This window comes from Myotis nattereri (genome assembly GCF_964212035.1).
Source record: "Myotis nattereri genome assembly, chromosome: 2".
Lineage (NCBI taxonomy): Eukaryota > Metazoa > Chordata > Mammalia > Chiroptera > Vespertilionidae > Myotis > Myotis nattereri.
In genome coordinates, this window is record NC_138076.1 from 121655237 (window position 1) to 121667798 (window position 12562).

The 12562-nt window shown below is 36.5% G+C and overlaps 1 protein-coding gene across 1 annotated transcript in view; it reads left to right on the forward strand.

The window, feature by feature from the left end:
- Positions 1-12562, forward strand: part of KDM5A (lysine demethylase 5A) — a 97375-nt gene that overhangs the window by 41709 nt on the left and 43104 nt on the right. The window contains exons 11-18 of the mRNA XM_081083657.1: positions 1012-1193; positions 3034-3196; positions 4904-5023; positions 6556-6750; positions 8491-8672; positions 9034-9158; positions 9595-9745; positions 11094-11208. Coding sequence (XP_080939783.1) covers positions 1012-1193; positions 3034-3196; positions 4904-5023; positions 6556-6750; positions 8491-8672; positions 9034-9158; positions 9595-9745; positions 11094-11208 — 1233 coding nt within the window. The remainder of the gene's footprint in view (positions 1-1011; positions 1194-3033; positions 3197-4903; positions 5024-6555; positions 6751-8490; positions 8673-9033; positions 9159-9594; positions 9746-11093; positions 11209-12562) is intronic.

Below are 12562 nucleotides of genomic sequence, written 5' to 3' on the forward strand. Positions count from 1 at the left end.
TTAGTTTACAGATTTTCTCTTCAGCTTTGTCATTAGCTGTTTAACTTCTTACATTGAGGGTTTAATTTTTAAACCCTGTATTATAGAAAGTCTCAAATGTATAAAAGTAAACGTAATAATGCACTTCCTTCCTTCCATCCAGGTTCAGCAGTTAGCAATTGAATTCTGCTATCTGTTTCTATATTCAATTATTGCGATATCACATATCATATATCCTCTGGAAAACTCACACTACATTCCTTTTAGAATGATAGTGAAAAAGGCAAATAACATCTTAGAATTATTATGAAAATAGTTTGAGTTTGTGGATCCCCTGAAATAGTTTTGGGCTCCCTAGACCCTGTTTTGAGAACTGCTCTCCACTAGCATAAGAACTTTTAAGTCTTTACCTTATATGGCTTTAGGGTGGGTGTTTGAAACTCAGTGCCTAGTGCTTATATTCAGTTAGAAACTTCTATGAAAAGTCAGGTAACTGCTTTTTTTCATTCTGGCTTTGCTTCCTTTCTTTATTTCTGGAAACTTGAAATTATTTTTTTTCTATTGAATTCATCTATGAAACATGTTTTGTTATAATTTATCTAATAGTCAAATTCAGGGTTATGTATCTCATTATGTCCTCGATATCTGGTACCATTCTAAAAATGTAGTGGTAGACATTTTGGGATGTTCTGCTACTTGGGGATAAAATAGTGACCTATTAAAATTAGTCTCACACCATTTTACTGGTAAGTTGGAGGGAGTAATAAAAAGCCTTATTTATTTTCTTCAGAATGAACCAGAGATATCTGAAATAATTAAAAGGAAATCTAAATACCACGTAGAGAGGAGATAGGATTAAATATTTAGGTATATCAGTTACATGTATGAGAGAGCAAAAAGCACAGATTCTGTGGAGGAGCTTACTGTAAATATAAAAGTTTTACTTTCTTTTTTGAATACTAGTACTCCCTTGAGATTTCTGTTGGCCACTGGTCATCTCTGATCTCTCATTTACATTTTTTTTCTTTATAGGAATACGCACTTTCTGGTTGGAACTTGAATAACATGCCTGTCCTAGAGCAGTCTGTTCTTGCACATATTAATGTAGACATCTCAGGTATGAAAGTACCATGGCTCTATGTGGGAATGTGTTTCTCTTCTTTTTGCTGGCACATTGAAGATCACTGGAGTTATTCCATCAATTATTTGCATTGGTATGTATAATCTTTGTTAACAGCATTCATACTTAGTAACCTTTTGAAGGTTTACTAATCTTAGATTATATTATTATGGAGAACTGAATTTAAAAGTAGTTTTTATCAAAGTAGCGTCATAGCCCAGTTTGTTGGGCTTTCATCCTATGCGTCGAAGATTGTCAGTTCGATATCTGTTCAGGGCACATGCCTGGGTTGTGGGCTCAATCCCTGGTAGGGGGCATGCAGGAAGCACCCAATCAATGTGTCTCAGTCTGTCCCTCTCTTTCTAAAAGAAAAATCAATAAAAAAAAATATTTTTTTAAAATAGGATAATATATTAAAGAGAGAAATACTGTGGTCTAAGGATACAGCATCTTAGACACCTTCCCTTTTAAAGTATATGCATGCCCAGGAGCTTAGAGTTTTAGACCAAATGATACTTGTTTGGTATACATGAAAATTACTTTGGCGTATCTGTTGATATGCAAGGGAGGATGGTCAAAGTTTATATAAAGATCTGATTAAACCTTCCGTATTTGAAAATTTCAAGTGTTTTTTTCCTTTTTATATGACATTTTCTCTAGAAATGCCTGAGTTACATATATATTCATTAAGTTATTTTGTTGAATTTTTTGGTATCTTACCAACAGCTTACTTAGTTCCTTGTCCAGTACTATCTTAACTAAATGATATTTTTCTATTCATATCCAAACTACTACTTAGATCACACTTGCAGTGGAAAACTCAAGTGGTTTTCATGCTCTACTTTATCATTATTCTGTGTAATGTGATAGCTGCTAGCCACATGTGGCTGTTTAAATTAATTAAGATTAAGTAAAATAGCCGTGGCCGGTGTTGCTAAGGGGTTAGAGCATTGGCCTATGCACTGTTGGTCAAGGGCACTTGGGTTTTGGGTTCCCTCCCTGCTCCCCAGTTGGGATGGGTTGGCGTGCATGTGGGAGGCAACTGGTTGATGTGTCTCCCATATTGATGTTTCTCTTTCTTCCTCCATCCTTTTCTTTCACTGTCTCTAAAAAAAGGAATGGAAAAAATATCTTTTGGTGAGAATTAACAAACAAACAAACAAAAAAGATTAAGTAAAATAAAAAATGTACTTCCTTAATTGCACTAACCACATTTCAGGTGCTTTATAGTCACATGTGACTAGGGGCCCCTGTATTGGCCAGTACAGATATAGAATGTTTTCATTATCATAGTAAGTTCTATTAGAGATGGCACTGTGAATTGTATTGGGATTAAGAAATTAAGCTATTCTATAAATAGCATGAGTACTCTTAGAAAATTAAATCCATTTCCTAAGAGTACAACTTGGTATTATAAATGAACTCTAGTGTACTAAAATCTAGTACATTAATGATGGCAAGTTTTTGGTCCTTAAGATTTATAGATAGAAGGTTTCAACAATTTCTAGCCTTATTTCCTTGGATAGTAAAGTTGAACTCAGTGAAGTTATGTAAAGGTATTCTAGAAAGCATTGACTTTTACTTTCATCATTATGGGAATAATTAGAGTGTTCAGTGGACCTGTGAATCGAGGTATGTCAGTATCCTTTGAAACAGTGTGTACTTCTCACATAGCATCTTTCCTGTTTGAAGATACTATTTACTGATGCACCTTAAAGAGTTCATATGTTTTGGAATCACTTTTTAAACAGTGATAAGTGTGTATCTATTATGAACAATAGTGCAGGTTTATGAGATGGTTGCCAGGATTCATGGCTTATAGTCTGTGGCCATAAAATAAGACAGTTAATTATAATTTAGTGGATTTGAATCAGAGACCCTGGCCTCATTGGCACCATGCTCTACCTGGCTAAACAGTTAATTTCTTTTGCTAGGGGGGAGCCAAAGACATGGTATGGTGTACCATCTCATGCTGCAGAACAACTGGAGGAGGTGATGAGGGAGCTGGCTCCTGAGTTATTTGAATCTCAGCCTGATCTTCTACATCAGTTAGTCACCATCATGAACCCCAATGTATTAATGGAGCATGGTGTACCTGTGAGTCTTTTTGTGTCTCCCTTTAGTATTTTAAATTTAAAGTTATTTTAGCTTTTGATCAGTAGAGTTGCAGTGCTTTGTTTTATAACTGGAAGTATAAGGTCATGTCATCCTCTGGCTAAATTAGAATTTGTACTCTGAAGGGACCAACATCTATTAGATTGAGAAAAGGGTGTTTTAAAGTATTAATTATGCTTTATGTATAGCTATCTATTAAAATAGCTTTCTGTTCTCAGTAAACAATTGTATCTGGTTTTAGCAAAAATCTTATATTCTTTACTAGAGGCCCAGTGCATGAAATTCGTGCACGGGTAGGGTCCCTAGGCCTGGCCAGCAATCAGGGTCAATCGGGGTCTTCTGGCTGCCAGCCAGGGCCTCCCTTCATTTTGCGCCATCCCCTGGTGGTCAGCACACGTCATAGTGAGCAATAGAACTCCTGGTCTCCTGGTCAAACTCCCGCGGGGACACTTTGCATATTAGCCTTATATCCTATATAATAAAAGGGTAATATGCAAATTGACCCTAACAGTGAACGACCGGGAACCACCAGTCACTATGATGCGCACTCACCACAAGGGGGCAGACACTCAATGCAGGAGCTGACCCCTGGTGGTCAGTGCATTTCCACAAGGGGAGCGCCGCTCAGCCAGAAGCTGGCTCATGGCTGGCCAGTACAGCAGCAGTGGCAGGAGCTTCTCCTGCCTTCACAACAGCACTAAGGATGTCTAACTAAGGGCTCGGGCCTAAGCCGGCAGGTGGACATCCCCTGAGGGCTCCCGGACTGCCAGAGGGATGTCTGACTGCCAGCTTAGGCCCGATCCCCCCAAGGGAGCCTTCAGTTGGACATCCCCCGAGGGGTCGCAGTCCGGGCTGAGGGGATACCCCACCCCCGAGTGCGTGAACTTTCGTGCATCGGGCCTCTAGTATATATATATTATCCCTATTTAACCAAAGTTTAAATATATTAAGTGGTAGTTCTAGTAACTAATGCTTATTCTTTTGGATATCATATTTCATATAAAGATTTCACAGCTTTGTTTTCTACATGCTGTGATTCTACTTTTCAACTTAGTTTTGAAAATTATTAAATTTAAGCTACTAGCACCTGATAAAGTATAAATTTGATAAGTTTGCTATATTCAGTCAAACATTCATCAAACCTTAATGAGACTAGATTAGTGGGAGTGTTACTTTGTCCTTATGAGTGAATTTATATTAGAATCTGGGGCTTTTAAAAAGATTACAGAATGAAGTGAGATTTAGAAAAACTGATTTTGGGGATATCTCCATATTTATGAGATAATCAATTAGACCAGTTCCAAAAAATTATCCAAGAGTAGGAGGAAGTTCTATCCTTTACCTCTATTTACAGCACAAGAATAAAAGGAATTAAGTCCTCTTAAATGTAAAATTTTATCAAGTTACTGGAAACTAGTAGCTTAGTGAGAATAACATTTTCTCTTTGAGAATTTCTTTTGGCTGCTAATTTTTGTCATGAATTATTATAATTTTGTTATTAGTCACTGCTAGTACTTTAAGAAGGTGGAATTCTGGCTGCTTCTTAAACCTGATACTGTTTTCTAGTGTGTGTAGGTTAATTCTTTATTGTTTTCAATTTTAGAAAATGCTTCTGAAACTGATCAAATCTGTCTCCCTTTTTTGCTGTTTTTATTTTGGTTTGTATCACTATTTTGAATTTGCATTTAGGTGTACAGGACCAATCAGTGTGCTGGAGAGTTTGTTGTGACGTTTCCTCGTGCCTATCATTCTGGATTTAATCAGGGCTACAACTTCGCTGAAGCTGTGAACTTCTGTACTGCTGACTGGGTCTGTTCTATAGCAAGTAGCTGTTGTACGTCTACTAACATCCCTGGAAAATGCATCTAGTTGCCATATTTCCTTAGGTGGGCTGGGGAGGGTTCATGAATATTTCAGTAGAGACTGGAGTGGCTGTGGTAATTTAGAAAGTTCAGTTAGAGTTTCCATTATGGCTTTTGGAAAATTTTCCAAATTTTCCATTTGGAAGATTTCATAGTTCTTATTTATTCATTATTTTCCCCATTCTGTTTTAATTTTAAATTGTCAGTTTATATTTTCTGAATTTCTCTTTTCTGAGAGAATATGGTTCCTTAAGTCTTTGCTTTCTCTGAGGACTTTGGGATTTTATAAAGATGACCAGATCTTCTTAAGAATTCTACCATATTTTCAGATATCTAATTCTATGTTTTTATTTTTAAATATCCCTTTATTATTTTCTTCTGGTGGACAATTTGGTGTTTTTATTCTCCCTGCCATTTAATGTTTCTTTATTCTCTTTCCTAAAAAATTATTTTAAAGAGTAACTGTAATGTTGAGATCTCTATGGACTGAACTTCTTTGTAAATGATAATGCCAGTAATTGCTATTTTGTTTTTGTACAAGGTAATATACAAAATATTCAGTTATAATTATGTCATGTTTGTTGGGGAAAGACTGCAAATTTATAATACAGTCTTTGACTTTGATTTTCTTAGTGATGTTATTTTTCTATCACCTCTCAACATTTTGAAGGATATTCTTTAGTAATATTGGATCTTATACCTTTCTGTGGATACCTTAATTTATTAAATTTCATGATTAATCATTTTTGTTTTATTGGCTAGTGAATGAAATGATATAATGAACAATCTTATTTGATCTAATAATTTTAAAATTCTTTCTTATTAGGCTTAGGAAGCAGCAAGAACAAGACCAAATTTAGGACTTTGTCTTGGGTTTGAGCTCTACTTAAAAAATTACTAATACTTATGAACTGTTTATGATTTACTTACTCCTTGGTTAGGTGTAGGGTGGGCAATGGAGATGATTCAGAGATTAGTTAGAGATGGTTTCTGCCTTTAATTTGCTTTAAAAAATGTTTTTATTGATTTTAGGTGGGGGGGGGGGGTGGAGAGAGAGAGGAAGGAAGAGATAGAAACACCCAGGAGAGAGAAATATCATTGATCGGCTGCCTCCTGCAAGCCCCCTACTAGGGATTGAACCGTGACCTCCTGGTTCATGGGTTGACTCTTAACCACTGAGCTACACTGGCTGGGTTAATTTGCTTACTTTTATTGTTATTTGGCATTGGGCAGCTTTTTAAATTTCACTGGACCTATGTATGTAAAGATGCTAAAATTTACTTAATAAAATCACACATGTGAAATGATATACGTGAAGGCTCTTGATACTCTTTAGAAGAAGGCTGTGATATAAATGTTCAAATGGAGTTTGTTATTCTGCCTTCTTTATAATAAAAAAGAGGATCTGGAGGGTAAATAGTGGTTCTGTTCTGGAATATGCTATAAGCAAGTAATTTAAGAATCTTGTCTTGTTTTCAGTTGCCCATTGGGCGTCAGTGTGTCAATCATTACCGACGGCTAAGGCGCCATTGTGTCTTTTCACACGAGGAACTCATTTTCAAAATGGCAGCAGATCCAGAATGCTTAGATGTGGGGCTGGCTGCAATGGTGTGCAAAGAATTGACTCTGATGACTGAAGAAGAGACACGATTAAGAGAGTCTGTTGTACAAATGGTGAGTACATGTCCGGTACTTGATATTGTTTATGAAATAGAAAAAAATTGAACCTATAAAAAAGTATCGTTGCTGACCAAGTTCATCCTATTGTGTTGATGGCGTATCCCAATGGAGCTGGCTTCTTCCAACAAGACTGCGCCATGCCATGGTGCTCGTATTGTGCAGGAGTGGTTTCAAGAACATGAGGGAGACTACCTTGCTTAGGTGGCCCCCACAATCACCAGATCTCAATCCAATTGAGCATTTGTGGGATGAAATTAAAAGAGCCATCAGGCAGCTGGTTCCACAACCATCAAATCTCACAGGACTGGACAGTGCTATTCATCAGGCGTGTCAGATTCCTCACATCACCTTTCAACATCTCGTGGAGTCAGTGCCAAGAAGAATTGCTGCAGTATTGAAGGCAAAAGGTGGCCCAACCAAGTAGTGATAGGGTGGTCATAATAATCTGGCCACTCATAGTGTGTGTGTGTGTGTGTGTGTGTGTGTGTGTGTGTGTGTCCCATGTTCAAAGGCTGTTAAATCACGTTGTTTACCCATATCTTCAGAAAAAAAATCACTTCTACTGTTGTGGTAAACAACCTGCTTCCCTATTTATAATGGTCTGGCCCTCTAGCAACTTCAGTGTGAAATTATAGCTGATTTGCCTCCAAATGTCAGGTGGTCTTAATAATCTGGTCACTCAGTGCATATTAAATGGAAGTCTTTATAAAATGCCACTTTAAATGTTTTTATTTTCTTAAACTGCATGCTGATTAACTTTCTTTTCTCTTTTCTTTTTCTTTTGTATTGATATTAGAGAGAGAAGGGGAGAGAGAGAAAAACATCTCCCATCGATTGGTTGCCTCCTGTACATTTCCTCGGCTGGGAATCGAACCCACAATCTTCTGGTGCATGGGACACACTCTAGCCAACTGAGTCACACCGGCCAGGGTGATTAACTTTCTTTTTGCTACCTTTCTGAAGTAGATTACATTTTGATTTGTGCAGTTTAAGTACTTTTATACTTCTTTATCCTTGCATATGTTTGTACATATCAGCATTATTTCAGATCATAGATTATTAATGTATCTGGTTCAAAGACATATTGTCCATGGGGACAGTAATTTTTTCTTATTTTAAAGAGAACATAAACATATGGCTTTATGAGTTGTTACACGGTAAACTTTGTTGTTATCAATTCTGGTCAAGAAATAGAACTTTGTCAGACACTCAAAAGTATCTCCCAATTACAACTTCCCTGACTGTTTTGACCTTTGTAGTAATAACTTCCTTGCATTTTAAAAATAGTTGTATCAGTCAAATGTACATTCTTAGATACCAAGATTAAGTCCTGCTCACTTAAAAAAAATTACTAATGATTATTTTTAGAAAGTATTTTGATGAAGTGCCATTGTACCTCCCACATTTATATCTTAAGTCAGAGATTTACCCATAGAAAAAAATTTAGGCACTGGCTGGTTGGCTTAGTTGTTGTCCCAAGAATTAGAGTGTTGTCCCAAGAATTCACCAAGGTTGTGGGTTTGATCCTTGGTCAGGGCACATGAGAATCAACCAATGAATGCATAAAAATGTGTAACGACAAATTGATGTTTCTCTCTCTCTCACCACCTCTTTTTCCTTTCCCCTCTCTCAAATCAAAAGATAAAAATTAAATTAAAAAAAATTTTTAAAGTACGTTCTTTGATGCTTGAAAGACTAGAAAGACTTGATCTTATGACATTAATTATATTTCAGGGTGTCCTGATGTCAGAAGAAGAAGTGTTTGAACTTGTTCCTGATGATGAGCGACAGTGTTCAGCATGCAAAACCACATGTTTTCTCTCTGCTCTCACGTGCTCCTGTAATCCTGAGCGGCTTGTGTGTTTGTACCATCCAACTGATCTGTGCCCCTGCCCCATGCAGAAGAAATGTCTTAGGTATCCAGAAGTTTCTCGTTAAACTTCCATTACCCTCTTTTAAAACCAAGGATTAATGTTGCTCTTTTTGTAATTCCTTTCCCTGTGTTTGGGCTGGTAATTTCTTATCTATCTACCTTTCTGCTTGAGAACCAGTCCTTTAAAGTTGGCCCTAAACTTGGGCAACTAAAATTAGTTTCTTTATCAGTTGATTTCACATCTTTTTTATCTGTGGTTTCTCTGATTTCTCTTTATGTGTACCAAGACCCCATTCCTCTGGCCATTATACTTTACTTAAGCTGATTGTACTTAAAATTAAATTTACTTTCAAGTTGTTGGTTTTTGAAGTTTTTATTTCCATGTTGTTTTGTTTTGTTTTTAGATATCGCTACCCATTAGAGGACCTCCCTTCTCTGCTATATGGTGTGAAAGTCAGGGCACAGTCCTATGACACTTGGGTCAGTCGAGTTACTGAAGCATTATCTGCCAACTTCAACCACAAGAAAGGTTACACTGAAATTGTCATTTTGAAAGAGGCCTTTTTAATGTGTTTTTCCTTCATTAAGCAAAAATCCTAGGCTTTGTATGAGATTTGAGACTAATGGGTTGGTTGATTATAGTCTTAATTTTCTGTTTGAGAATCTTTAAGTGAAAAAGTTGATGTAAAATGGGATAGATGACTAACTTGCAGTAGATATATGTTTTGAAGAGCCATTGTTACCAGTAGACCTAACATTAAAGGTTTATTGAGAAAGAAGAATTGCCTTACCTGAGAGACATTATAAGAATTAGGAATGTGCTTTTATTGCATTAGTGATGTTCTCTCACAGCTGTAGTAGGTTTTTGCTATTAGGTTGATGATTCACTTGAGAGAGGTTAAGATTTACAAGTCACTTTTTATGTCTATGGTCATAGTATATGGCTTTTTTATTTATTTTTACAGATTTGATTGAATTACGAGTAATGCTGGAAGATGCTGAGGATAGGAAATACCCAGAGAATGATCTCTTTAGAAAACTCAGGGATGCTGTAAAAGAGGCTGAGACCTGTGCTTCTGTGGCTCAACTGCTTCTAAGCAAAAAGCAGAAACACAGGTAAGACTAAGAAGAGTTGAATTCTTTAATGGTTTCCTTTTTTTTTTCTTCCCAGAGTAAAAGCCAAAATGTCAACTTGCTTTTGAGGTTCCTCATCAGCTTTGACCTCTTCTGTCCATGTCCCTCTCTCCTCCAATAATGCCCTAATCTTATCTTTACTACTTCCTTTCTTGCTTGCTTCATTTTGCAACCCTCTTCCATTTACTGTTCATACACACCAAAAGTGTTCCTGCTTAGTGCCTTCACACCTGTCTTCACTCTGTTGTGAGTTCTCTTCCCCTGATATCCAGATGTCTTGTCTCCATACTTCTTTCAAATCTTTTTCAGATGTCACATTCTTGTAGAGGCCTTCTCTGACAGCCCTTTATAAAATTGCAACCTTCTTATGCTTCTGCTTTATTTTTCTCCTAGCCCTGTCACCTCCTGATACACTAATTTTCTTATTGGATTTATTGTCTATCACCTTTCATTCCCAACTAGAATGTATGTTTTTTCATTGCTATATATTTTTTCATTGCTATATTTCTTGTGCTTAGAACAATGCCTGACACATAGTAGCTGTGCAATAAATATTTGTATGTAAGTAAATAAATAATACGATAGGCTGAAGGCAGATGGCAGCAAAGGGTAACCTTGTGGGATTCAGTGGAAGCTTGTTATTAAGGTGCACAAAAGCATTTGCCCTTGATTTAGTGTAATTCATATGTGTTACATTTTCTGTAGTGTTTCATATTCATTCTAACACATTCTTTGTGTCTGAATGGTTTTCTCTGTAGCAATTTACATTGGGTTTTAAATTATTGTGCACCTTTTATCTACCATTTTATCAGAAAACCTTTCTTAGAGACATTGATCAGCAGATCTTCACTTTGCAACCCTCTTGGGTCACTGACTCCCTTAGAAAATCTGGTGAAAGCTTAGGAGCCCCTCCCTCCTTTTTTTTTTTTTTTTAAGAAAATATACACACAAAATTGTGAATGAGCTTCAGAGGGTTTATTGTTTCCTAAGCCAGGTAAATTGCCCTTGTTCCTCATCTTAAGCTTCTTGAGATAGAGGATTTGGTTTTATCAGTGAACTTAATATTTTACTGTGAAGAACTTATTGCATGTTTAAAATATTTAGTACTTGTAAGATTGGAGGAACTAGAACTTGGAGAGTTGAATCTTTGAGCCATTAACTATAGAGCTAAAAAACCTAATTTGGAAGTGATCATCACCATTGCAAGTGGAATCGTCAAACATAGTATTCTGGGATTGCTTGGGTGAGAATTATAAAGAGATTAGAGGCCCTTTTGATATCAGAATAACTGAATTTTTCTTACTTATGTCTTTATATTATTTTACATTAGGCAGAGCCCTGATTGTGGGAAGACTCGGACCAAACTGACAGTGGAAGAATTGAAGGCCTTTGTCCAACAACTTTTTAGTCTTCCATGTGTCATCAGCCAAGCTCGACAAGTAAAGGTGAAATATTACATTCTTTAATTGGGTAATATCTTTTGTAGTATGGGCTACAATTTTGGGTAAACAGAATAGTGTGTCTAGACTAGTTTTTTGTTCTCTTTTCTTACATAAGTGCTGCTATTTAAGTTTTTTTTAGTGGGCAGTAAGGATGTCTTGGTTTCATTCTTAATTGTAATTCCCACTTTTAAATTCTGGAATTAAAGCTAGTTCAGAATTTTTTTTCTGTATTAAATTTAGGTCAGAAGCCCCATTAAACTTAGATGTAATTGAAATGCAAGAAATTACTTAAAATAACCTGAATATATCAGTGAATTATTAGTTCATGAGTTTTAAAAAATGAAGAGCTCTGACATTATCAGAGCCCTGATGGTTTAATGACAGTGTGAAGTCAAATATATTAAGTAGTGTATTTCAAATATATTACTCCGCACAGTTAGTAATCTTTTGATAGTTTGTGTTTTTTTGTGATTTGGCTGTGGGTAGAATATCTAAAATGTTTTTTTTTATCATGGTTAACAACTTGTGAAATCTCATATCAATAGTGTTTTGTCTTACTCCAGTTTGTAAAAGCATTTTGATAATTAAACATACTTTCCTTCCTGAGAGATTTTCTTTTGATTTAAAACAAAATGTTTTTATTGATTTTTTATTTTTTTTTAAGAGAGGAAGGGAGAGGGAGAGAGAGTTAGAAACATCAGTGAGAGAGAAAAATCACTTTGATTGGCTGTTTCCTGCATGTCCCCCTGCTGGGGATCAAGCCTGCCACCTGGGCATGTGCCTGATCAGGAATCGAACCGGTGACCTTTTGGTGCTTGACCCAACGCTCATCCACTGAGCCATACTGGGTCGGCCCTGAGAGATTTTCTTATTTAAACATCTGTGACACTGTATTCTTTGTTTTTCTTAGGTCATTCATAATTCCTTTTCTTTTTTTTTTTAAAATATATTTTATTGATTTTTTATAGAGAGGAAGGGAGAGAGATAGAGAGTTAGAAACATCGATGAGAGAGAATCATCGATCAGCTGCCTCCTGCACATCTCCCACTGGGGATATGCCCGCAACCCAGGTACATGCCCTTGACCGGAATCGAACCTGGGACCTCTCAGTCCGCAGGCCGACGCTCTATCCACTGAGCCAAACCGGTTTCGGCCATAATTCCTTTTCTTTAGTCTTCTTTGTTGATTGTCTTCTCCTTGGTTTTATTTCTGGTTGTGGAATATATAAGGAGTCTCAGTTCTTTTTTAAATCTTTACCTGAAGATATTTTTTTTCCATTGATATTTAGAGAGAAGGGTAGGAGGGAGTGGGGCTGATGTGTCTCATATTAGAGACACATCAATTGGTTGTCTCCTGT